Source organism: Dendropsophus ebraccatus, chromosome 5 (genome assembly GCF_027789765.1).
Source record: "Dendropsophus ebraccatus isolate aDenEbr1 chromosome 5, aDenEbr1.pat, whole genome shotgun sequence".
Classification (NCBI taxonomy): domain Eukaryota; kingdom Metazoa; phylum Chordata; class Amphibia; order Anura; family Hylidae; genus Dendropsophus; species Dendropsophus ebraccatus.
The window spans coordinates 67,843,732-67,869,430 of NC_091458.1; the positions used below are offsets into that span (position 1 = coordinate 67,843,732).

The 25,699-nt window shown below is 40.6% G+C and overlaps 1 protein-coding gene across 6 annotated transcripts in view; it reads left to right on the forward strand.

The window, feature by feature from the left end:
- The window catches only part of ERICH6B (glutamate rich 6B), a 110,799-nt gene that overhangs the window by 25,775 nt on the left and 59,325 nt on the right, over positions 1-25,699 (forward strand). For 2 of the 6 annotated variants that reach the window (XM_069972294.1, XM_069972293.1), the window contains exons 3-6: positions 7,945-8,013; positions 9,199-9,266; positions 15,526-15,654; positions 19,077-19,234. In XM_069972294.1, coding sequence (XP_069828395.1) covers positions 7,945-8,013; positions 9,199-9,266; positions 15,526-15,654; positions 19,077-19,234 — 424 coding nt within the window. Of the gene's footprint in view, positions 1-2,758; positions 3,233-7,944; positions 8,014-9,198; positions 9,267-15,525; positions 15,655-19,076; positions 19,235-25,699 lie in introns of those variants that run through there. The other 4 variants (XM_069972297.1, XM_069972295.1, XM_069972292.1 and 1 more) reach the window with 4 other exon arrangements.

The following is a 25,699-nucleotide window of genomic DNA, read 5'->3' on the forward strand; positions in this document are numbered from 1 at the left end:
TGATTATAAGGGTTCTCTAGACTTTAGATGGCCCATCTTTGGGACACATCCTCAATGTTTGGTCAGTGTTTGGCTATGTTCCCACTTTGGGAAAATATCAGGGAAGGCGGCCGTCTTGTTAAATAGACAGCTGCTAATAATAATCATTATCATTATTAGCGGCCATCTATGTTACAAGATGACCGCCTTCCCTGATATTTTCCAAAATGGAGACATAGCCTTTGATTGTTTCAGCAAAATGAAGGGGGATCAGTGCCTGTTACTACAGACTCCAGGCTGTACAGGCAGTCCCAGGGTGTTATTTGAGAGATTAATTTCCTCATAGTACTTTCATTAGTGCTTATTTGGATATCCAAACCCTTCGATTTCCATAAATTGCACATCTATAATCTTATCTTCAGTTTCCTATGGCTATGTTCACATGCCGTTCCATTGAAGTCAATGGAAAAAACGTCCATTGGTTCACAGAATGTAAAAAATAGCAACCACTGTTTGCAGTGACCGTCAAATTAATGCTTGTGTCAGTAATTTGTGTCCGTTATTGAGGGAACAGCATCCATTATTTTACGTTGTTCACACGTTGATTTTTTTTCCCAAGGTCTTTCACCATCATTTTTGACTATATTTAAAATAGCTTGGCAAATATAAACTTGAATACTATACACAAGTACAAATAACATCTAACTTAGATGTTATTTGTACTTCTGTAATAGAACCACATATCTTTGGATTCTAAGAAGAAAGACAAATGAATAGACATGAGCGAACACTAAAATGCTCGGGTGCTCGATACTCAAGGCGAATATTTCCTGATGCTCGGGTGAAGTCAATGGGAAACTCGAGCATTTTTGCAGGGGACCCAAGCTCTGCACGGGGAAGGTTGCGTGAAAACCTGGAAACCTCAGAAAATGGTGGCAACAACACGTAAATGGACAGGAAACGGCACAGGCAGCATGCATGGACGCCTCTGGGGCTGGTTAATCGCAACATTACACCAAATTATGGACTCCTGGCTCTCTCCCCCATGTTCCTGTACCTCCTCCCTTGCTCCAACTTCTGTTCACTGTTGGGCCAGTAATCTCCTGAGTTGATTGATGTCTATCAGGGGTCAAAGTACAGCCTTGGACACACTAATGCAGAAGCTGTACTTCGCTGATCCCTGTCTCTCACCACGTGCACAGGACACAGCACAATGAGGATAGGTATAGCTGAACTACAGATCCCAGCCAGCCAAGAGAATGTCAGCAACAGGACAAATTGATTACTGACAGCAGTTTTGGTGGTAGACTTATAGAGTATGTGTGTAACTGGTGCTGGTTCATTTTTTAAGGCACCCGTTGCACAGGACACTGCACAGTGAGGATAGGTATAGCAGAACTACAGATCCCAGCCAGCCAAGAGAATGCCAGCAACAGGACAAATTGACTACTGACAGCTGCACTAAAAATCCAAGCCAGCAGCCAAGAGTAGCAAAAAATATATATATGTTTTGAAAATTTTAAGTCTTTAGAAGGACTGTTGAGTTCTTTGTGCCGGATTCCTGCCTAACCGTACACTAATTCCCTGCCTAACACTCTCCCTGACAGACAGCAGCTCTCTCCCTATGCTCATCCAGCCTGCGTCTGAAGCGAGCATCACAGGACCTGATTCTTATATGCCCAGGTCATCTGGTCTGGCCAGCCAATCGCTGCTATCGACATGTAGGGTTCCCACATGATACTACGAGCTCCCACTATTCTGCATGATGATTAGCTGAAAAAAAAGCCGCCAAACATGGAGGAAGAGGAAGATGCCATTGTCTCGAGTATTGCGAGATGCTCGTCAGAGTAACGAGCCCCATCAAGTACCCTAATACTCGAACGAGTACCAAGCTCGGACGAGCATGTTCGCTCATCTCTACAAATGAATTGTATATTTTTTTAAATCAGATCATCTTTATTTAACTTTTTTTTTCATGGACAACATAAGAGATATACATTAATATAGCTGGTATTTAAGCATCCTGGCTCCATAATTTTGCAGGATTTGTCATATCTGATCCTAATTGTGCCTTCACACATACCATATTTCTGCAAGTTCTGCAGATAAATCCGCTGTGATTCCCGATACTGTAATTTTCTATTAAACCGCCCCCCCCCCCCCCCCTTAACCCGCCACTACCCAGTTAATACATTACCTGTCTGTGATCCCATCTGCTTCTGTGACTTCTGGCACCCTCACGCCCCGCTCAGCATCAGTACAGCGCACTGATTGGCTAAGTATGAAACCAGGAGCCACAGAAGCAGGCCGGAGCACAGACAGGTAATGTATTAACCGGGCAGGGCTGAGTTAAGGGGACGGGGCTTTACATACTCGTAGCGGAATGAAAAAATCCACTATGAGTATGTGAACCCATAAAAAAATGAAAGTACTGGGAATCTGGTATGTCTGAAGGCACCCTAAAAGTGTTTTCTGGGATTTTTGCATACATGCTGAAGCAGAAAAAATGAAATGAGGTATGCCATAAAGCAATATTGCTAAGACCAGATGTGTACCAGATACATATATCTAAAGGAGTACAAATGTGCTGTCTCTAGCAAAGTAATCACAGAGCTCTTTTTCTCCACATGGATCTAATAACTTCCTGGTTTTCTTTCTGAACTGTGACCCTGCTGTTGCCATGCAACTGTGCATACACTTTCCCACAATTCCCCTTGCTTGCAGGGCATCTTCACCAACACAAGTGTACAAACCACTGGCCAAAAGATGAGGCACTCAGGCCTATCCTGTATCTTATCCAGGCCTATCCTTACTATCCAAAGAGAGTAAAATGTTAATATTTCTCCTGTTTAAATATACTGCAAACAAATAAGGTGTCACATAGCTACACAGATATATAGCTACCAGGACAACCAGTGGACTTGATTGCATGTTATAAAACTTACATTCTTATATCTGTAGTAGAAATGGATGCTGCCACTCGGGCATAGATTGGAAACATTTCTACAGGAAAATATACTTGTTGCGCAGTAGAGCTACGTACATTGTTCATCCTATTCTCACCTTCTACATGAATGCATGAAATGAGTCTCGCTAAGGGCAGTTCTGAATACTCCTGAGTATTAATTAGAGAATGAATATCATCAGTACTGACATCAATTAGGTTTCTTCATTCAGGAAATTGCCTTTAAATAATCCTATAAGATGAGCAATGTCACAGGAAGCTGTGAACGTTAAAAAGATATTATAACAGGTATGACCTAGGGAAGAAAGAAAGCTCATATAAAGCAGGTTGTAGCTATATAAGAATTCTAGGCTTTAGTGAAGCCATTAATACTTAGATGTATACATTAATACGTGGTTTACTGTATTTGTACTGTCTCCATACAACCGTTGTTTGGATAAAATAATAATAACTGTTTTATACGTCTGGAATAGATTCCCAGCCTGATCTATGATTTCTGGTGGTGGGGAAGGAGCTTCTGGGGACTGCCCTGTATGATATGATGACAGGTTTCCTTAAAAGTGTATAACTTTCAAAATCTTAATCAACAGTAGATGTGATATAATACAAGTTTGCAATATACATTCATTATTTTATTTTATTTTTTGTAGTTTTCATGCTGTAAAATAAAGCTGAACGTATCAGAAATCCAGGTCCAGTCTCCTGATGGCTGATTTTTAGTCTTGTGGTGATTGATAAAAACAGACTAAACACATGGAGGCAGATTTATTAAACATGGTGTAAAGTGAAACTCTCAGTTGCCCCCGGCAACCAATCAGATTCCACCCTTTCCAAAGAGTCTGTGAAAAATGAAAGGTGGAATCTGATTGGTTGCCAGGGGCGACTGGGCGAGTTTAAGTTTATACCATGTTTGAAAAATCTCTCCCATGAAGAACAGCCAGTATAGAGAGTCACGGCTCAATGTGTCCATCAATCACATGACTGCCTTCTCTCTGTGAGCGCTCAGATGGCCTGGGATACACAGGACTTCCTGTTTTAAGACTCTTTGGGGGGGGGGGGGGAGTCAGAACACAGGAAGTTCTGTTTTTTTCCATGATAAAAAAATGAATGAAAATTGCAAAATTGCTTTATATCACATCTGCTGTTTTACATTTTCAAAGTTATAGTAACAGTAAAAATTTAAGACTAGGGCTACACAGCAACACATAAGGACATACTGCAAAATGCATCTAAGTCAAACAACCACAATATATGTGACTATAGTATATGTGCTGTCATGCAACTTACAATTATTACAATTGCTTTGCCACTGTGAAAAAAATAGCCAAACTGCAGGGAAGTCGCAAGCAGGTTGAAGTCAAATGTAACTTGCATTTAGGGCAATGATGACAAAGCGGTGTACAACTTGTGTCAAAAAATTGTCAGTCAACACATTCACTAACATCATATGGGATGTTGTGTGATCTTTTTGTTGCATGGCCAAAGTCACCATGTAGCTCCAGCCTGAGCCTTAAAATAACTGAGGAAATAATCACATAAATAATACACATAAAAAAAAATCACATAAAAACACAGAGCTGCCTTTAATATGTCATAATTCAATCTTTCAATAAGAAGAGGTAAAGTCCTCATTATTCCTACTTTATTTTCACAGAAATTGCCTTAAGGTGTTTTAGCATTGGAGTGTATGTAAATCCAGGTAGCAAATATTCTGCATTTATCAGCAGTTATCACGTCATTCCACCTCTTCTGTCATATACAGCGAATGCTAAGGACAGAAAGTCGTCCCCTGAGAGCCCCAGCCAGAAGCCTTACCTCATTGATACGCCATTTCCATTACACATAGCTCAACCTGATCAATGTTCTTTCTTTTTATTCCTCATCCAATAATTTCTTCAAGCACCGCCAGATAAAAACTCCCTTTGGGAAGCAGACTTAAAAGAGGCCCCTTTTTTATTTTGTTATGCAATAGTGAATAATGCATTTTTGCAATCATATTTGGTGCTGCCTTTGCTGTTTCTAAGAAGTAGATCTTCTTCAAAGCATTTTCCCCTCTTATCTGTAAGTATAGCAAACAGCTAGTTTTCTACAACGTCTCATAAAATGTTAGTTGTTGTTTTTTTTGTGTGGATATGATAGAATTCTGCCTGCAGAAACCAGACTGAAATGTTTCCCAAGACCTCAGTAGTAGAGTGCAGGAATGCTGATAAGCTTAGCTCCTGAATCCCAATACTGCTACATGGCTTAACCTATGCTTGGCTTCCCGTGTGTCACACTATACTCAGAAAGCTTGTTCAGCTGACCTAAGTAACCTGAAGATATTTTCTTGATCTATAGTTTTATGCCTGGATGTTTCCCGGTTGCTGTTTTCCTCTTTTTATAATGACATCCCTGATGTTTAAAGCTTACAAAACCAATAACCCTCCAAGGATGCAAAATCTTAATTCACGGCTGTAGATTTTTGCTCAGCTCCCAGAGGTGTCAAAAGTCTTGGTTTAACAATCTCAGAAAATAGCAAAACTATTTCAGCAACAATAAATACAGAATATCGCTGGCGTGCAGTTTTCTTGAGTAACGACAGGAGACGTGGATCTACTGGACCGCCACTAGCGATAGTGTAAGCCGCCCCAGGGAGTGGAGTCTAAGGGGCCACTGGTCTTCACCAGCAGGATTGATTTGCTGCTGCAGGCAACCCCCAGGTCAATACCTTTGGCTTGGCTTGCTAGCAGTGGTGGGCGAGGTGCAGCTGGAGACACATAGTCAGGTCAGCAGGCAGGAACGCAGCAGGAAGCTCAGGCAGGACTCACGGACAGGTATCAGGAGTCATGGACAGAAATACCGGGCAGGAATCCCCGGCAGGAAAGGTGGGACTGTTCTCCCCCCAATGTGGGGTTGTTTTATTTCTACGGACTCTACACTTACAGATTCCATTTTACTACCTACTCTGTTTGCCAGAGCTATGACACCAGGGCTATGAACAGTCATCTGGTGCTCTGCAGTAACAGGCAATGGAGTGATGTCACTGCAGAGTGCTGCCTCAATGTTATTGAGGCAGCAGCAGGTGGGCATGGCTGATCGATGTACAGAGAACCCTAGTCCCACTCCCAGTGCACCAAATTGCTTAATCTACATGGAGGGGGGGTGTTGGACTTTATTAATTAGAAGGTGCCTACACTTTTAAAGGGAATCTGTCAGCTACAATTAATGTTCCAAACTGCAGACACTGTTATATAGATGCTAAATCAGGGAGACACATGGTACCTTTCATATATCTGTCTGTGCTTCCAGAACATAGAAAAATGCTTTTATTCTATAGTACAAAGAGTCAAAGAGGCTTTCCCAAGCTCTCGAGGTGCAGCAAGTTGGAACACCTCCTTACTCCCCCTCCCCCATACCTGACCCAGGTGTCACTCCTAGTTTTTCAGGACATGCCAACCTTTTCTTGCATAGCAAACTGGCCAGTCAGCAGCCTCTCATACTGCTACTCCAGGTGCCCAGAACACAGAGGTATGCTGTTCACATTTACACAGTACTGCCATATTTTCACACAGATAATGCCTAATATTGCCGCCAAAATATTGTCATGCACATACTGTAGATCACTAATGTTTGTGCCACACTTGCTGGAGGCCTTAGAGCTGGTCAGTATTTTGCACACAGCATGTTCTATATACTGAACTGCATTTTTGTAAAGAAATTACAACACAGTCATGTCGCACTATAAAAGTAAAAAAAAAGGAAGAAACATTGAGAGCATTGGGAGAAATGGAGGGGGTGAGAAAGCAGCTTCACAGGCAGCACTCACTGATCTCAGAACTTGCAGCTTCACTCATGCCTTAGAAAGCAGGGATACAGAAATCTTATAAATAGAATTCTTGAACATATAAGCAGCGACTCAGAGATCAGTCACCTGCATAATGCCACTAGAACAGCTCTAGGTATACAGACTCCATCCAAAAATCGTTTTATTACAGGTGCCCACCTTCTGGCCATATATATAATTGAGCCCATTTATCCTGAAATGGTTTTGAGAAGCCACACATACTTTAGTCAATTTGTTTAATAGTGGTTAGTAAGATTTTTAGAGAAGATGCTTGTGATTTTGTTTCCTAAGATACATGATGCCTTTCACTTATTAAATATCTTTTAGCTCAGTATGCTGGACTATTTAAGAGGGCCATATTACAGCTACAGTTCCATACTCCTAGTATCAGAAATAACATAAAAATGTTGTGTAGTTTGCTTGAAAAATTGACCCTCTGTGTAGTGGCTGACAGGCTGCATACTTATGTACATACATAGCAGCATATCAATTACTGTGTGAACATAACTCTGTCCACTGTATTCTTTCAAAGCTCTTGGTAGCCAAATAGTCCAAATTTGTTTTGTGCCATTTTGGCTACTAAGAGTACAGGCCTGTAGAAATAATATTTTGCCCTTTGAAGGGGCAACATATGCACTTAACAGATCTGCTTTAGCCATAAATTAATATTTTTTAAAACATATATGAATAACATAAATGTTCAAGTGTTGTACTGTTCCATATTCAATGTAAGATCTCATGTTAGAAGGAAGTATTTGTCTCAACCTTCATATTCATTTGTCTTGAATGTTTCATTGACCTTACCCATGGTCGGGTAATGTCTGACATGGTCAGATTTTAATTCCCGTTGTGTACCACCAGGCTCTTTTCCTTGGAAATGGTTCTATCTATCATAGATCATCCTTTTCATGCATATTCAATAAATGTCTAACCCTGAATGTTTTTACTGTCCCACCTTCATTATTATATCTGCTTATGCTGCACAAGGTCTGCTTGATGTAGTATGATGCTTCTTTAGATAGTATGATGCTGACCTTTTAGATATCCTACTCATCTAAAAACCACAATTAGGTTTGGCAGCAATGATAGTTAAACCACTGTAATATAGGAAAACTGTTATTATGGATATTGTCTGCATTTTAAACATGTTATTTACACTGGATATGTTTCTTGCTAGCTGGGGATCCTGAACCAGATGATTCAGAAACAAAGATGTCTACTTCAAAAGCAAAAGCAACCGAACAACGTAAGCTGATATCATTTACTGATAAAGCCCTTCACCTCTTTTATTTACATCAGGTGTACTTTTTGTTGAATTTGTCTCCTATCTTGTATCTTTTTGTGTTAGGGTGTAATCACGTGTAATGTATATGCTGCAGACTTGCTGCTGTACAGTTGATGTTGTTAAATCAGTATAAATAGTTGAGTGGATATGGTACATGTGAACGTACCAAAAGGCTATGTTCACACAACAGGAGAATGACAGACATCTTTTTGGATGGACATCATTTAACAGCAAAAAATGATGGACGCAAATAATGAGGATAAACACATTATTCGCATTCGACTTTTTCTGTTAAATGGCGGACGTTATTTTGATGGTGTGTGAACCTGAATGCCATGAATTCCGTTTTCTTTGCCATTTCTTTGTATCTAAATACAGTGGCTTGTGGAGTGGCTTGTTGGATCACCTTTAGTGCCCAGCACCCTTGATTCATTTATTATACACCCCCCCCCCCCCCAAAAAAAAAAAAAAATAATAATGTTTTCCCCGCAGTGATAATTGTCATACAGTATAACATTCTCGACAATTTCTATATTCTCTAGATAGATTGTATTTCAGTGAATTACTGTTGGCTGCACTGCCCACTATACCTGAGAAGGTGTAGCAAGCATACTACAAGTGTCTATAAGAGAGGAGGGATGTCACTTCAAGTGCAGAGTAAGGCAGCTGAATGGTTTGGTGCACTTCTGATTTTAGCTATTCGTTTAATCTGAAATAGTTTTAAGTTGACCTTCATCATGTGAAACATTCATTATAATAGATCCTGGCAAGCCGCCAACCAGCCGAGCCTTCTGACTACACATACATTATTGAAACATTTACAGATTGATGTTCTAGAGAAGATGTCCATTTTTAATTTGCTATTAAGAATGCCAGGCACAAATGCTCTTGGTGCAATATTGAAGTCTTAAGAACATCTCCATTGTCTGATGAGTTCTATCAAAGTGAATGCGGTTGTGTAGAGTGATAAATGAACACTAGTGGTCAGTGCTTGCAGTCATCAGATTGTGACAATAAAGCACATTCTTTTCATGTATTTTACAAAAAGAAATAGTACAATGTATGTGCCAACACAGAACCAGTACAAGATATATCCAAGATATAAACAGTACAAATATATATATATATATACTTTATGTCCTCTAGGTTCTGCCGCTAGTGAAAAGACAGTAGAAAGAGGGACGTCAGATGATGGTACTAACACACTTAAGCAGGTAAGTAAGTCACCAACACATATCCCTTACACTGGATCCCCAGTTACCCAAGTTTACATGTCACAGCTTCCAACATAATGTAAGAGGTGGCTCAAAATGCAATAAATACAAAACACTGTGGGGAGGATTTATCTGCACTAAGCACTAAGGAACTTTTTAAACTTCTTGTTCACTAAAGTGAGACCTCCAGGAAGCGTGGTCTTCATGCAGAAATGGAGTACGCCCTAAGTTGTGACACCTGGAGGGTTATTTATCAAACTGGTGTAAAGTAGAATTGTCTTAGTTGCCCCTAGTAACCAATAAGATTCCACCTTTCATTTTTCAAACAATCTGTGAGGAATGTAAAGTGGAATCTGATTGGATGCTAGGTTGTCAAAACAGGGCACAGAATTCTGGTGCACTGTTGGCAAACTTATAGTAGGTCTAAAACCCAAAACAATATGAATAAAATCACTCTTTATTCATCTTAAATAGGACTACCATATAATAAAAAACAGACAAATCAGAACTGCTATTGGCAGTATGGATAAAGGCGTTTAGCCAAAACGTACGTCGGGTCACATCATGTTGGGCTTCTGTGTGAACCAGCACTTAAAGCGACTCTGTACCCACAATCTGACCCCCCCCCCCCCCCCCCAAAACCACTTGTACCTTCGGATAGCTGCTTTTAATCCAAGATCTGTCCTGGGGTCCGTTCGGCAGGGGATGTAGTTATTGTCATAAAAGTAACTTTTAATCCGGCAGCGCTGTGTCTAACGGCCGGGGCTTACATTTGTATATGCATTAGGCTGGCACACCCTCTCTGTCCCCCCCCCCCCCCCCCACTCTCCTCATCATTAGGAATGCTCCAGGCAGATTGCTTCCTATTCCCCACCTGTGTGTATAATGAACATGGGCTGGATTGTTAAGACACCTGTGCAAAGCTCAAACAGCAGTAAATGTTCCTGGATCATTCCTAATGATGAGGAGGGTGGGGAGGAAGGACGGAGAGGTGGTGCCAGTCTAATGCATATACAAATGTAAGCCCCGGCCGTTAGACACAGCGCTGTAGGATTAAAAGTTGTTTTTATGACAATAACTGCATCCCTGCCGAATGGACCCCAGGAAGATCTTGGATTAGAAGCAGCTATCCGAAGTTACAAGTGGTTTGGGGGGGACAGATTGTGGGTACAGAGTCGCTTTAAGGTATACTAATTCGTATGATTGCTTTCTGATATATATACATTCCCTTATTGGTTGATGTTTAGATTTGTTTGTATCTTTATGGTTTAAAGCCTTTAACCCTTTGTGAGAGAGTAATTTATCTGTGGAAATTATATAACTGGTTGCCCATGAATTTTGCCAATAGCCGTTCTGATTCGTCTGTTTTTTTATTATATGGTACTCCTATTTAAAATGAATAAAAAGTGATTTTATTCATATTGTTTTGGGTTTCAGTCATGTTTTTGTAGAGTTAATGTTAGCTCTTGCAGAGTTTAACCCTTCATCATTACCCTAGTATTATATGTATGAACTATCTTATTAATTGAAGTGGGGAAGTATGTTCAACTACTGTATAAGCTGTGTAATAGTAGGGCTAAACCTAGGGTAGACAGATTTACTGAACAGCCTGCACCTCTTTAAATAATTTACAGACTCTACAGACATACCAACATGTGAAAAAACTAATCTTATTAATATAACCTCATAGAAAAATGCCCCAGTATGCAAAATCTAAATCCAAAAATACATAGACTCAGATTTACTAATGGTACGTTTACACAGACAGATTTATCTGACAGATTTTGGAAGCCAAACCCAGGAATGGATTTGAAAAGAAGAGAAATCTCAGTCTTTCCTTTATGACCTGTTCCCTGTTTATAGTCTGTTCCTGGCTTTGGCTTCACAAATCTGTCAGATAAATCTCTCTGTGTAAACACACCATCAAACAGTCTAATTCTTAGGGTGCCTTTACACAGACAGATTTATCTGACAGATTTTGGAAGCCAAAGCCAGGAACAGCCTATAAACAGAGAACAGGTCATAAAGGAAAGGCTGAGATTTCTCCTGTTTTCGAATCCATTCCTGGCTTTGACTTCAAAAATCTGTCAGATAAATCTCTCTGTCTAAAGGTACCCCTAGACACTACTAATTTGGATGGACAGATATCAAATTCATATAATTTAACTCAATGAATCGGGTTGATTGATAACCCTGGTGCATCTGAAGACTGGTTTAAATTTCATCTATTAGCTGGTTTAAAAAGCCCTCCGATCATTTTTGTATCCTCCTCCACTCCAAGGCGGGTAAAACAGGCGCAGGTCCAAGAGATAATAGTGATATACAATATCATAAAATTTATCAAAAGAATTATGCCAGTGACACAACGCGTTTCGAGACCGTTCCGGTCTCTTTATCAAGTGTCTAATACCATAGTAATACAAAGGCACATATATATAAAGGAAAAAAAAATTTAAGGGTGGAACCACCACTGTTTGCATCATCATGGGGAGGATCAAACAAGGGTTAACCCTTACCCTCCAAAAACATAATATGCTATACCATAAATAACTCTCTCATGTGTATAAATCCACTTTAAAAATACACATATTTGTATCATTATAATCTCTGACATAATCGACGATGACTGTGCATAAGTCCATATCAGCAATTATAACTGGTGGACTAAACTAGGCAAACAGTTGAAGTCAAGTGTGTGAACAGATACTATAACACAAAATCCCAAAAAAATTCTGCAGTGTGTGAACAGATTCTAATACACATAATCCCATAAAACTGCTGCAGTGTGTACAGAAAATCCCATAAAACTGTTGCAGTGTGTGAACAAATGCTAATACGCATAATCCTATGAATTTTGTTTCCGATCATTTTTGGCACACTAAAGACCACACCCCTTTTATCCACAGCCAAGCCTTTTTATTGAAACCAGGCCCCTTCAGACCCTGTGAAAAAGTGTTGACAAAAGTTTCAAAAATGAATAGTAAATGTGACATACTGTGAAATACTGTGACAAAATTCTGGTGTACAGTGGTGCCTTGGATTACGAGCATAATTCGTTCCGGGACGGTGCTTGTAATCCAAATCCACTCTTAAACCAAAGCAAATTTTCCCATAGGAAATCATGTAAATGCAGGCAATTGGTTCCACACCCCAAAAATAATGATTTTATATTCTGAAAAACATGTAGAACAGATGAAACAAAACAATTATAAACAGCTGAATATGTGATATTAATAGTTACTATACAGTATAGTAATCAGCATGTATATATATATAATGTATAGTAAGGGCATAAACCTGAAAAACAGCAGCAGTTTGTAGATAGAGGATGGAACTGCAGATCCCTATAATGCAGTAGTGTAGTACAACAGGCTACAATAGAGAAGCAGGGCTGCTGTCAGAGGTTTGTGTTCTCACATGACAGCAATGGGGAAAGGGGTGGGTTCAGCATGGACCCATCAGGACTGACAGAGACTGCAGGGAGACTGAAGGAATGAGCAGGGCAAATGTGAGCACAATGTAGCAGCACTTTCTGTCCGAGAAGACGGGTTACAGCTATGGCGAGATTACCTCCACAGCCCTGTCCCCTGATGCAAGTCCCAGCCTGAAGTGTATCTGCTATGATTTGGAAGGTAAGGGAGACTTCAGGGGTCAGAGTACAGTGCTGTATACCCTGCAATACAGAATATGCCCCTCACCAACTCGCCCTACCACCCAGTACAGGGAGCTCTTAAACCAAAATAATGCTCTTAAACCAAGTCACAATTTGGAAAACTGTGAGCTCTTAAAGCAAAACGCTCTTAAACCAAGTTACTCTTAAACCAAGGTACCACTGTATTTGCAATAGTGAATCTGGGCCATAGTTTTTACCCTAATACAGATATCCTTTCAAATTAAACAGCTGAGCTGCAGTTACCATCCCGGTTCACTGTGTGGCGTGGGTATTGAAATGCTGATCGGCAAGGGTACTGTGTGTCAGCTCCCTACCCATAAGTGACTGATAAGTTATCCTGTGGAAGCTCATCAGTATGTTTTGCCCTAAAAATTCCTTTAAAATTCACACATCTATGGCTTCATGTACCTGATTGCATTGTCCAAATCTCTTCTTTCAAAAGTATCTGATGTGCCCAGTCTCTGGCTTTAGCACTATTTCTAGCCGCGGGTCGCAGAACACTAATCTACATATGCTCAGTTCTTACATGCAGTGATTCAATTATTTTGACAAAGTTTCAAAGGTAAAGGATGTCAGAAGGCTGAGATCCTGCAGTATTTTTTTTACATATTTTTTCTGTTAGTTTAATACTAAAATGTGTGACTGTCACTCCAGTAGGGGTGAACTTACACAGAGCAGCATTTTAATTCACTGCTGTATTATCATGAAGGGTTTTATTTTAATTGGAGCTAAAACTGGTGATAGAGTTCATAAACATAAACTACTTTTGTATAGTTAGTTGTAAGAGATGTACATATTCGTATACATTGGTTATTAACCCCTTTAAGACCGAGTCCATTGATGCACGGATGTCTGGGTCAATTTAATGCAATGTCCACCCCACCCCCGCCTTCTAATAGCTATAGCGCTTTTATTTTTCCACCTACATGACTGGTTGGGAAGTCACTTTTTGCACCATGATCTCTAATTTTTATTAATATCACATTGGTGTAACAGAAAAATTTTGATCGCTTTTTATTATTTTTTATTTTCTGATATATATAATTTTTAAAAATCAGCAATTCTGGTGTTTTTTTTTTTCATTTACGCGGTTCACAGTGCGGGAACAATAATGTTATATTTTAATAGATCGGATAATTCCACACAATACGATATATAATATGTTTATTTATTTTAAATATTTTTATTTTTATAATGGGCAAGGGGATATATTATACTTTTATTGGGGGGGGGGTTATAAGGGTTTTTTGTAATACTTTTTAAAACTTTTTTTTACACAATCAATAGATTGCATATACTGATCTATGCTATGCCATAGCATAGCACAGATCAGTGTTATCGGCGACCTATGCATAGAGCCTGCCTGGGAGCAGCAGCCTCTATGCATAGATCGCCCATCCGACAGAATGGAGGTAAGTGACTTACCCCTGTCTGTCGGTACAAGCAATTGGAAGGGTCTCGATCACTCAGTGACAGGAGCTTGTCCTGTCACTGAGTGCCTTAAACGCTGGGATCGCAGCTGTCTGTCATTATGCTGGGCTCCCCGGACACTGATGTGTGCGGGACCGCTCACACTGCAGCAGTCACACACATCTACAGCACCTTCAGTCAGGAACGTATATATGTACATTCCTACTGCACGGGGTATGTGCAGTAGGAACGTATATATACCGATTGCTGACGGGAAGGGGTTAGCGATGCTATGCATTTTGTCTTTGCACTACTAATATTTGCATTCTATTGCACTGTATTCTTGGAGACTTAAAGGGATATTCTGGGTAGAAAATAATGGTGCTTTACTTAGAGAGATTTATCTGATAGACTTTTGAAGCCAAAGTCAGGAATGGATTTGAAAAGAGGAGACATCTCAGTCTCTCCCCTTATAACCTGTTCCCTGTTTATATTCTGTTCCTGGCTTTGGCTTCAAAAATCTGTCAGATAAATCTGTCTGTGTAAACACACCATTAAGGAAACCACCTATATAGCTACCTATGTAAATCAGTTTAATGGCTGCTGAAATCCATATACTAGGCTGATGTGCACAGTCCAGAATCAGGCACCTAACTGCACCAATCTCAACCAGATGCCTGCCCTATGGTAGAAGGAAGGCTGGGCTAGGGAAACTCTACTAACTGTTTCTTGAAAATTCTGCCATTGATGTGAATAAGCTAATTAAAAAGTATGGGATGTCTGCAAAGTAGAGAAACAAATAGCACAATGTAAACCAATGTGAAAACTACACTGCAACAATCCGATCCAACATTATATGCCAGGTTTTGCACTGGAATAGTGCAGTGAGAATTTGTGTAGGGAGGCCTCCTTGTTGTTCCACAGTAGCATCAAGGTCAGAAAAGAATTAAAATTGCTAGCATTTAATAAGAAGATAAGACACTAGAAAAGCCATGTGGCAACATCTTATCCTTGGATAGTATCAAAAGATGTGGTCAGGGTATGCTGTGTACATGGTCTGCTTTTGTACAACATTGGTTTTGTGGATAAATGAAGCTAAAGGACTTTTCAAATGCACAATTAAATTATTGTATGTATTTGCATTCATCGTACGTTCATGTATTACCTCTTTTTTAGCTCCCATTGAGTTCTGAAGAGGATCCTCTGAGAGAAATGGAAGCCATCCAGTCATTTTGTGAATTCTGTCACTTGCCGAAAAAACCTTTTCCATCAATTGAACAACTTGCTTCAAAACCTGGCAGCATGGTAACCATAGAACAAAAACTTATGATAAAATATATTTGGTGAAGGGGGGGGGGAGGTTGTTTAGCCAGTAGAAGAAGTGCAACTTGACTTGAGTGAGATATACATGAGTTTAGAAGAAGTGTAGCTTGTCTTAGAAGAAGAATCAGGGACCATCTTAGAAGCCTTGTCTAATGTAGCAATGTACTCTGCCAGGATTGTGTTGAGAATAGTACTTAGTGTTGAAGAAGAGAATACTAGTACTCCTGTATATAAAAGACCACCTTCTGCCCAACCAGAACAGGGAGTGCCAGGTTGGGTAGTACGAGTCCCAGGCCTAGATTAATGGAGAAAACAGACTCTTTGCAACTTCCCAAGGTAGCCATGCATGATCAGTAAGATTCTTCAGCTAAGGTTTTTTGTCTTACTGCGGATCAGTCTCTTGAATCCTATAGACTGTGCTGAAAAATCTGTAGTAGGATCCCTGGCATAGATAAGGATTTCCCTAAAGGACAGTTACCCTTCCTGTGGGTTTAGCACTGTGACTAGAGTCCCTTTCTGGAGTAAATCTGTTTTAGTCTTTAGTCCCTGACAAGAGCTCTGGACTCTGGGCCAGGCCCGGCGACCGCTACAGCGGGAACTCTCTCTCTTTGTGCGTGTCTCTCAACATTCACTGACAAAAACCTAAAACCTTCCACCAGGAACTAACTGTCCTAATATAGGGGTGACCGGGTTTAACCTCACATTGGTGGGGCAGTGTAAAGAAAAGAAGAGAGAAGTGTGAGTGGCTGAGAGCTGTGTGAGGTACCTGCACCTGTGATTGGTGGAAACTGTGAACATACAAGCATACATTAAACCTTGGCATACCTTCAGCTGTGCTCTTCTAACAGACAAGCAGGGGAGAGTGAGACACCAAGTGGTGAAAATGGAAAAGGCAACTTCATCCCCCAGTGTGACACCTGACAGAGTTACCTGGGTGACACAAGACTTAGTGAAATACCTGTACTGAGACACTACAGTATATTGATGGGGTAGACTACTGGCACCAGTAGGGACACTTCTCCTCTAAGCACTTCACTTTTCCTGCCTTTACATGTGCAAAGCCACATAAGCTTCAGCTGAAGTCCTTAATAGAATATATTCAAATTATACATCTGTGGGTTTCAGCATCTACTGCAAACCCACTGTAGACATATATATCTTCAAAAGAGTTGGACCACAAACAAATTTTATTGCCTATCCACAAGACAATAAATGTATGATCTGATAATTGGGTGCCCACCGATTACTAGAACTTAGGTTGAAGTCTCCCATATAGTAATCTACATTAGTTCCATAGACAGTGACTGGAGTGGTAGGGTGCTCTCATGACCATGCTCCATTAATGTTGATGACTTAGGGTCCCCATTCCAATGATTAGACCCCCCCCAAGTGATCATACATTTATCACTTAATTTGTGAATAGGTAAAACATATTTGGGAGGGAAGGGTCTAAATCCTTTGACATTCTATAAAACATTGTCCTATAATTTGTCATCCTTTATGTTTGGATGTTCATTTATCTGACAGATACAAGTTTCTTTACCCTTATGAGTAATGTTAATTTGAAGCCCAACAATTATGCTGGCTTTCTTTCTTCTGAACTGCTATGGAAACAAAGCAATTAAAATTATAAGTAACTTTAGGATTGTTAGGAGTTGAGCTCTTGCACCCCCACCAGTGGTGAGAATAAAGGCTATGTTTACAAAATGTTTTTTCTGCCCCGTTTAAAATAACGTCCGTCATTTTGAGTCTAAAATAACAGACATCATTTAGCTGTCTATTCTTTCCTTAGTGCAATGGTACTAGTTTGGGTTACTAATTGGCCTTTGGGTGTGGCTTAATTGAAAAGTCCATCAAGTTTAATAGTAAAAACGGAGAAACATTGGTGACAAAAGAAAAACTGTGTGTGAACAACTAATAAAAAACATAAACATAAAAAATAATGATCATGTTCATTATCTTGACGTCTGCGGTAAAAACATCCAATATTCAATACATTGTGTGCATTGGATGTCCATCTTCCCATTGACTTCAATGCATTGCTATTGCAGTCAGTTAAATCGCAGAAAAAACTGATGTTTTTTTAAATAGCGAAATTGGCCGCCTTTTCTCTATTTTTAACATTGTGTGACCATAGCCAAAAGATGCAAAGTATGGCTATAGTGGTCTATCCCAATTCCTGTTTTGACCCTGACATTGTGCACAGATGACTTAAAGGGGTTATCCAGCGAAAATATTTTTCGAATCAACTGATATCAGAAAGTTATATAGATTATATAGATATCGACTTCTATTAAAAAAATCTCAAGTCTTCCCATACTTATTAGCTGCTTTATGTCCTGCAGGAAATGTTGTTTGATTTTCAGTCTGACACTGCTCTCTGCTGACATCTCTGGCCGAGACAGGAACTCTATCTCGGTTTTCTTTGAATCCCCATAGAAATCCTCTCCTGCTCTGGACAGTTCCTGTCTCGGCCAGAGGTGTCAGCAGAGAACACTGTGTCAGACTGAAAATAAAACACTTCCTGCAGGACATAAAGTAGCTAATAAGTATGGGAAGACTTGAGATTTTTCAATAGAAGTAAATTACAAATCTATATAACTTTATAACAAATCTATATAACTTTATAACACCAGCTGATTTGAAAGAAAAAGATTTTTGCTGGACAGCCTCTTTAAAAAGTGGATTCATCTCTACCTATTGATGTGCCGCCCCCCCAATTCTCATAATCAGTTGGAGTTCCAGCTATCCCCCACCGGTTGTTTAAGTGACAGCATATCCTAGAGATATTTTATCTGTTTATGAGGCAGGAAAATCCCTTTTAGAGATGTAAAATGCATGCTTTGATTAGAGAGGTTTAGAGATTTTAGGTTATATGTGGTTTTAAATTCATATAATTATTTCGGTTGTAAAATTATCCTCAATAACTGTTATTGGAATGTTTTGTGACTTTAAGTGTAATTTTTTTTATGATGAAGTTATTTCTTCTGTCTGAGTATTATAAACTCATTTTCATATATGAATATCATGCAATGATTGTAACAAGACATAAACAGTATAATTAACTAGTATAACCATGCTGTTATAATGCTGGGCCCTAAATTGGTTGGATCATTTACCATTTTCTGCTGCTTCCACAAAGGAATTGTGTGTGATTCACAGAACACACTGCAGATCTTTCATGAAAGGAATCTACTTCCACTGCCTGTATTATCGTCCTGAGAGCTGCTCCGCACTGTCTGTGTTCGTTATTTTGTGAGAAGTTCTGTTGATGCAATTATTTTCTTGTAGTTCTCACCGTTGTATTTTACCCAGTGGAACACATTAGACATTTTTGTTACCATAAAGTAAATTTTAATATGTTGCTGTTACAAATGTAAACATTAGGATTTCTTTGCCTCCAGCTATTTTGCTGTGTGAAAATCCAGGAACTCTTTCAGTACATGATTATGGATACTATTGAGTCGTATACACCTGAGAACACCGAGGAAGAGACTGAAGATGAACAAACAGCAGCTCCCATACCTGACGAGATGAAAGCCTTGTGTGAACTCAGAGAACAGTAAGTATTATATTTAGGGCCTTTTGCATAATCCAAAAAATGTTGCTAATTGGACTCCCAGTGTGTATATTGGAATCCTTTGAGAATTTCCAAGGAATCTGTGAAAATTCAATAGCTTATGTATTGAATGGATTTGAAATGGGAATAATATTTCATAAGGTGTAAAATAAACGTTTAAGTTTTAGCAGAACGTAATTTTTAGGTCTGACATTCTGTGCATATTAAAGGGGTAGTGCTGCATTTAAAAATTATTCACTAAATAACACACATTACAAAGTTATACAACTTTATAATGTGTGTCATGTAAGTGAATGGCCCCCTTCCCTGTGTCCCCCCACCCGCGGAAGTGTGGTGCAGTATACTCACCAGATTACTGTCGACCCCGGCCGCCATCTTGGGTCGAACGACATCATCTTTGGGAGGCTGGACGGACTGCTCCAGACGTCTCCCTCATGCTGCCCCCCTCTGCTGCGTCATCAGCTTCTCAGCCGCGATTGGCTGAGCACAGTTATGCTCAGCCAATTGCGGCTGAGCAGCTGATGACGCGGCGGAGGGGGGCCGGCATGAGGGAAGGCTGGAGCGGTCAGTAGAGTCACGTGACCCTACTGACGTGTGACCATTGGTGTGGGCTTGCGCTATCCCTGTGCTTCATACATCTGGTGCGGCTTTACGTGATCTTATGCTCATACGTCACGGGAACATTGACGTCTTGCAGCATGCGCAGCTGCAGACTCCACTTTCGCCCGCCGGCCGCTCTGGACCATACTGGTCATTCTGGGGATGGATTAATTATTTTCAGGTATTTATACCGGCATCTCTATACTGCTTATTTATTCCTGACGAAGCCAAAATGTAGCGGAAATACGTGTGGAGTATTAGTGGGGGGGGGGGGGGGGGTTCGTGCTGTACCTAGGACTTGGCATTGCAGGTTGTATGTGATTTTGATTTTTTTCATTTTACCTGTGCATTATGCCTTTTCTTTGCCTATCATTTTTGTGCTTTATCATTTGTGATTAGCCTATAGTCCATCCTTTAGTGTTTTATTGCTACACTTTGGCAGCAGTGAGGCATGGCCTGCATTATAGGATGCTGCAGTTTTCATGTTTTTAAGTGTTTTTAATCGATTTAGTCGGTTTAACAAAGCTATTTTATCAATATAGTTTGGTGTGCGCTGTAGTTTATACCCTGCATTCTTTCCGTATTTTTGTTGCATGATCATTATTTTGACATCTGCAGAGGCAATGTCCTATATTCAATGTACTATGTGCATTGCGGGGTTGGTGGCCACTGACTGTCACGGTGTGGACTTAGTGTAGGGACCCATGTGTATCAGATACCGGCACGAGGTACATGGGGCAGTATGGCTTGATCAATTCATACACAAAATTCTGATGTGTTTTTTATTTAGCCTAGCGCCACTAGTATCAGCCATAGGTGTGAGGTGCAGCACTCTGTTTCTTCCCTGAACCGCATTTTGTTTCTCTCTTTTCTCCGTGTATTGCACTCCTCCTGGTGAGACCCACATGACCGCAATTAGCAGGAGACACCTGAGTGCACATGGCTTTAATCCCTCCTGTTTTTTCCCATTCTGTTTGCTGCAGCTATGGTGAGTGTAATACCTTATCCAGACTTGTGCTGTTTGGGGGCGACCTTCTCCGCCGGCGGTGCTGGCCGGGTTCTGGTGTGGTGTTTTTGGGTCTGGTCCTGTGGCATGGGGGTCGCAGGGCCGTCCCATGGCCCCCGTTCCCTGGCTGTGCGTGCCTGCGGGATTGGTGGCCACTGACTGGCACGGTGTGGACTTAGTGTAGGGACCCATGTGTATCAGATACCGGCACGAGGTACATGGGGCAGTATGGCTTGATCAATTCATACACAAAATTCTGATGTGTTTTTTATTTAGCCTAGCGGCACTAGTATCAGCCATAGGTGTGAGGTGCAGCACTCTGTTTCTTCCCTGAACCGCATATGTGCATTGGAAGCCCGTCATTCCATTGACTTCAATGCATTGCATTGAAGTCAACTAAATTGCAACAAAAACAGACGTCTTTTTAATTAGAAAAAGCGGACGGCTTTTCTGTTTTTTTTATAGATTAGAGCTTCATTTTACTGAAACAGAGCTCCAAATACTCTGCACAAAAAAATTCAGCTGAAAGCTACCACTATAGGAGGTTTAGGAGCTTAAAGGGTTCATCCAACCAATAAGAATTATCCAGTAGCCACTTGTACCCAATGCAGTCTTGAGAATGGGGGGCCAAGTCACCCATTGGAATGGAGCACAAGGCACATATGTGCACCTCTGCTCTGCTTAATTGCCATGGGGAGGTTGTTGATTTGGAACTCCATTCTTGAAATCAGAGGGGTCCCAGTAGTTGAAGCCCCCTTCACAATCACACTTATCCCCTATCTCTAATGGTCAGATAACCTCCTTGACAACCCTGCATAGAAAATAAGACCCTTTCTTAACCCCTGTTAAAGTCAATGGAAGTAGGGTTAACTAAGGTGACATGAAAATTTTCATGTTTTCTTTTCACTTCTTTTGTAACCATAAGCTTTTACAAGTCCCCAGCAGTCACAAGCACTTGTAAGTGACCACTGCAACCAGTACTTTATTTGCCCTCCCATTGCCTGCCTCTGGGCAGTTTTTATAATAGGGGGCAGAAAACCCTCTTAAGTTATCACTAAGTCTTGCTGCAGTAGAATATAAAGCTGCTTCATTCAGATTCGCCCCTTCTCCCTGGCATCGGCCAACCCTATCCCCTGCTCGCCCGATGGGTAGGCAGGGAGGGCGCAGCAAGGCTGGGAAGAGCTGAGGCCCCCTCCCATGCCTTATTTACCATTATTTATGCCTGGCCTGCTTTCAGGCGTAAACCTTGGTAGAATCTACACCTGCTCAGGAACAGGTGTAGATATCTACGCCCATTGCACAGCAGTTGCCAATCAGGAGGATTCAGAGGAGTATGTCTCTTAGTGAATCCGGTGAGGCAATTGAGAACAGGGCCTAATTTAAGACGGAAATGCCGGTCTTCATAACAATCCCCCATTGTGTTGCGCACAGGGCTTGATAAAGGTGCATAATCTCCATGTGTCTCTGTACATTTAACCCATGGGCACGCTATGTGTTGTCACATTGTGCCTTGGGTATAGCACTTTATAAGAGGTTTCCATCCTCAAGAAGTTGTTATCCTTATTGAGGATATATCTCATTTACATGGATTCTTTCAAAAAAGGCATTACGCCTGTGTATGAAATCGGAAGCATAGAAATGTAAAGTAGGTAACTTCACAGGTAGCATAAAGCCATAATCTGTTCATGTACATGACTTATTACACTTCTAAAAACAAGGATTACATTAGATGAGATTTGAAACATGAGCCATGTCAGAACTTCTGACTGATGAGATGAATAGAGATGAGCGAACCGGGTTCGGGTTCGAGTCCATCTGAACCCGAACGTTCAGCATTTGATTAGCTGGGGCTGCTGAACTTGGATAAAGCTCTAAGGTTGTCTGGAAAACATGGATACAGCCAATGACTATATCCATGATTTCCACATAGCCTTAGGGCCTTATCCAGGTTCAGCAGCCACCGCTAATCAAATGCCGAAAGTTCGGGTTCAGATGGACTCGAGCATGCTCCAGGTTCGCTCACCTCTAGAGATGAACCATTGTTCTACAGCAGATACTAAAATGTTGCCGATGATTCGGTGATGTTAGGGCAGCTTATAAAAGATAAATTAAGCACTAATGATATACAATATGTATTTAATATCCATTTACACTACTATAAACTAGCCACATGCCACTATGACTGTTATCCTATTTAAAAGAATGAATATCTTAATAATAATATTATAATTAATAATTTAAAGGACAATTCCGGTGCTAGTAAAAAAAACTGAACTGAAGCTCCAGTTGGTGGCTTTATGTTTCCTTCAATTCCTGGTTTGAGCTTTCCCATGATGCACTTTGTCTCCTGTGATGTCTAACTGACTCTGTAGAACTGTTAGATGGTTTACAGCTTGCTCAGCCAATCAGAGCTGAGCAATATGAGTCATCTGACAAAGGGAGGCTGGCCTAACAGGCCATACACCCGCCCCCCTCTTGATGATGTGATTGTTACAAAATGGCTGCCACAGAAAAGCCTGGGGTCAACAGTCATTAGGTTAGAATGAGTTTACTTCACTTCCTGGTGGGGGGTTGAGGGGGGGGTAGGGAAGGGGGGCAGATAGGTGATTGAAGTATATTACAAAGTTATATAACTTTGTAATGTGTTTCATTTACTGGGAAAAGGCTTTTTACCGGAGTATGCCTTTAAGGGGTATTCCAGCGAAACAAGATTATCATTTTTACATTTCTGTCATAAAGTTATACAACTCTGTAACATTATTGAAGAAAATGTGAAAAAAAAAATGTTTCTTTTTGCTGGCGGCAACAGTAAGGGCAGCACCAGTGGTTATTTTGGGAACTTGGATATTATATAGTTAGATAGATCATAAGGTTGAAAAAAAAAGTTCACAAAGTTCAGAATTCTTGATTTCTTGACTTTAACCACGGTAATCAGAATATATCCCTGGATTAACTTCCTATCACCAGAAATCTAGTGCCCATAACAATATTATATATTTTTTAGAAAAGCATTTTTTCACCTAGAAACCCGCATGAGCCCTTATTTTTTGCACCACTAATTGTACTTTGCAGTGACAGGCTGAATTTTTTCATAAAGTACACTGCGAAACCAGAAAAAAATTCAATGTGTGGTGAAATTGAAAAAAAATTGCATTTCTTTTATTTGGGTTTTTTTCTTTTTTACACCGTTCACCCTGGAGTAAAACTGACTTGTTATATATGTTCCTCAAGTTGTTACGATTACAATGATATGTAACATGTATAACTTTCATTATATCTGATGGCCTGTAAAAAATTCAAACCATTGTTAACAAATATATGTTCCTTAAAATTGCTCTATTCCCAGGCTTACAGCGCTTTTATCCTTTGGTCTATGGGGCTGTGTTAGGTGTAATTCTTTGCGCCATGATGTGTTCTTTCTATCGGTACCTTGATTGCGCATATGCAACTTTTCAATCGCTATTTATTACAATTTTTCTGGATTTGATGCAACCAAAAATGCTCAATTTTGCAATTTGGGATTTTTTTGCGCTTACACCGTTTACCGTGCGAGATCAGGAATGTGATTAATTCATAGTTCGGGCGATTACGCACGCGGCAATAGCAAACATGTTTATTTACTTATTTTTATTTATAACATGGGAAAAGGGGGGTGATTCACACTTTTATTAGGGGAGGGGGCTTTTTATTAATAACAACACTTTTTTTTTTTTTTTTTACTTTTCCACTTATACTAGAATCCCCCCTGGGGGACTTCTAGTATAAGCACTCTGATCTCTCATACAGATCTGTATAGATATATGAGATAGGCACTATGATTGCTTCCGGCTGCAGCAGCCGGAAGCAATCGGGTGTCGAGCCGGGATCATTGCGGCACTGAGCCCTGCAGCAGCAGGATGTGTGGATCGCTCCTCCGGGACAACGTCTCGGAGGAGCGATCCACCGCACTAGACACCAGGGATGGCTGCATTCAAGTAATCGGATGCAGCTGTCAATTTTGACAGCTGCATCTGATTACTTTATTAGTGGGCACAGCGATCGGACCATGCCCGCTAATAGCCGCAGTCCCGGGCTACATGCGGCACCCGGGACCGCGGTGGTTCAGAGAACGGCCGCCGTGCGGCCCCGCTTCGAATGCATGTAGGAGGCCCTGGACGTACGGGTACGTCCAGGGTCGTCTAAGGGTTAATGAGTCAGCCATCTTCATGTGGCAGAGAGTTTCATAATCTCACTGCTTTTACAGTAATACGTCATTATCTAACTATGCCAGGACCAGGGCTTCTGAAGCCCTGCAGTTCCCAACACAGCCACTGGTGGCCATGTCACCCCTTACTGCTGTCAGCCACTAGAAATGAAAAAAAAATGTTAAAGTTAAATTAATAAAGTTATAATTAGAGATGAGCGAATACTATCTGATCAAACAGCTATTCGATCGAATAGTACGCTATTCGAGGTATTCGACCGCGGTCAAATATTCGAGTTGCCCTCCCACATCCCCTGGCGCTTTTTTCCAGCCAATAAACATGCAGGGGGTAGGGACAGGCACTAGGAGTAGGCAGGACTTAAAAAAAACTCTAACTGTGATTGGCTGGCTAAACCATGTGACCTCCTGAATAAAAGAATAGTGATTTGAGATTCGTGTCACTTGCTGGTTGGAACTAGAGAGGGACAGTCTGTAAAGCAGGGAGAGGAAGGTTTTAGGTGAAGTTAGGTAGGAAGGGACCCTCAAAAGCTCTTGTTAGGGCTGAAACTATAGAAAAACAGACATTTACAAGCTGTTGTGACACAGGCAGTGTGTATACACTGTATATGCAGTTGTGAGACAGGCAGTGTGTATACAG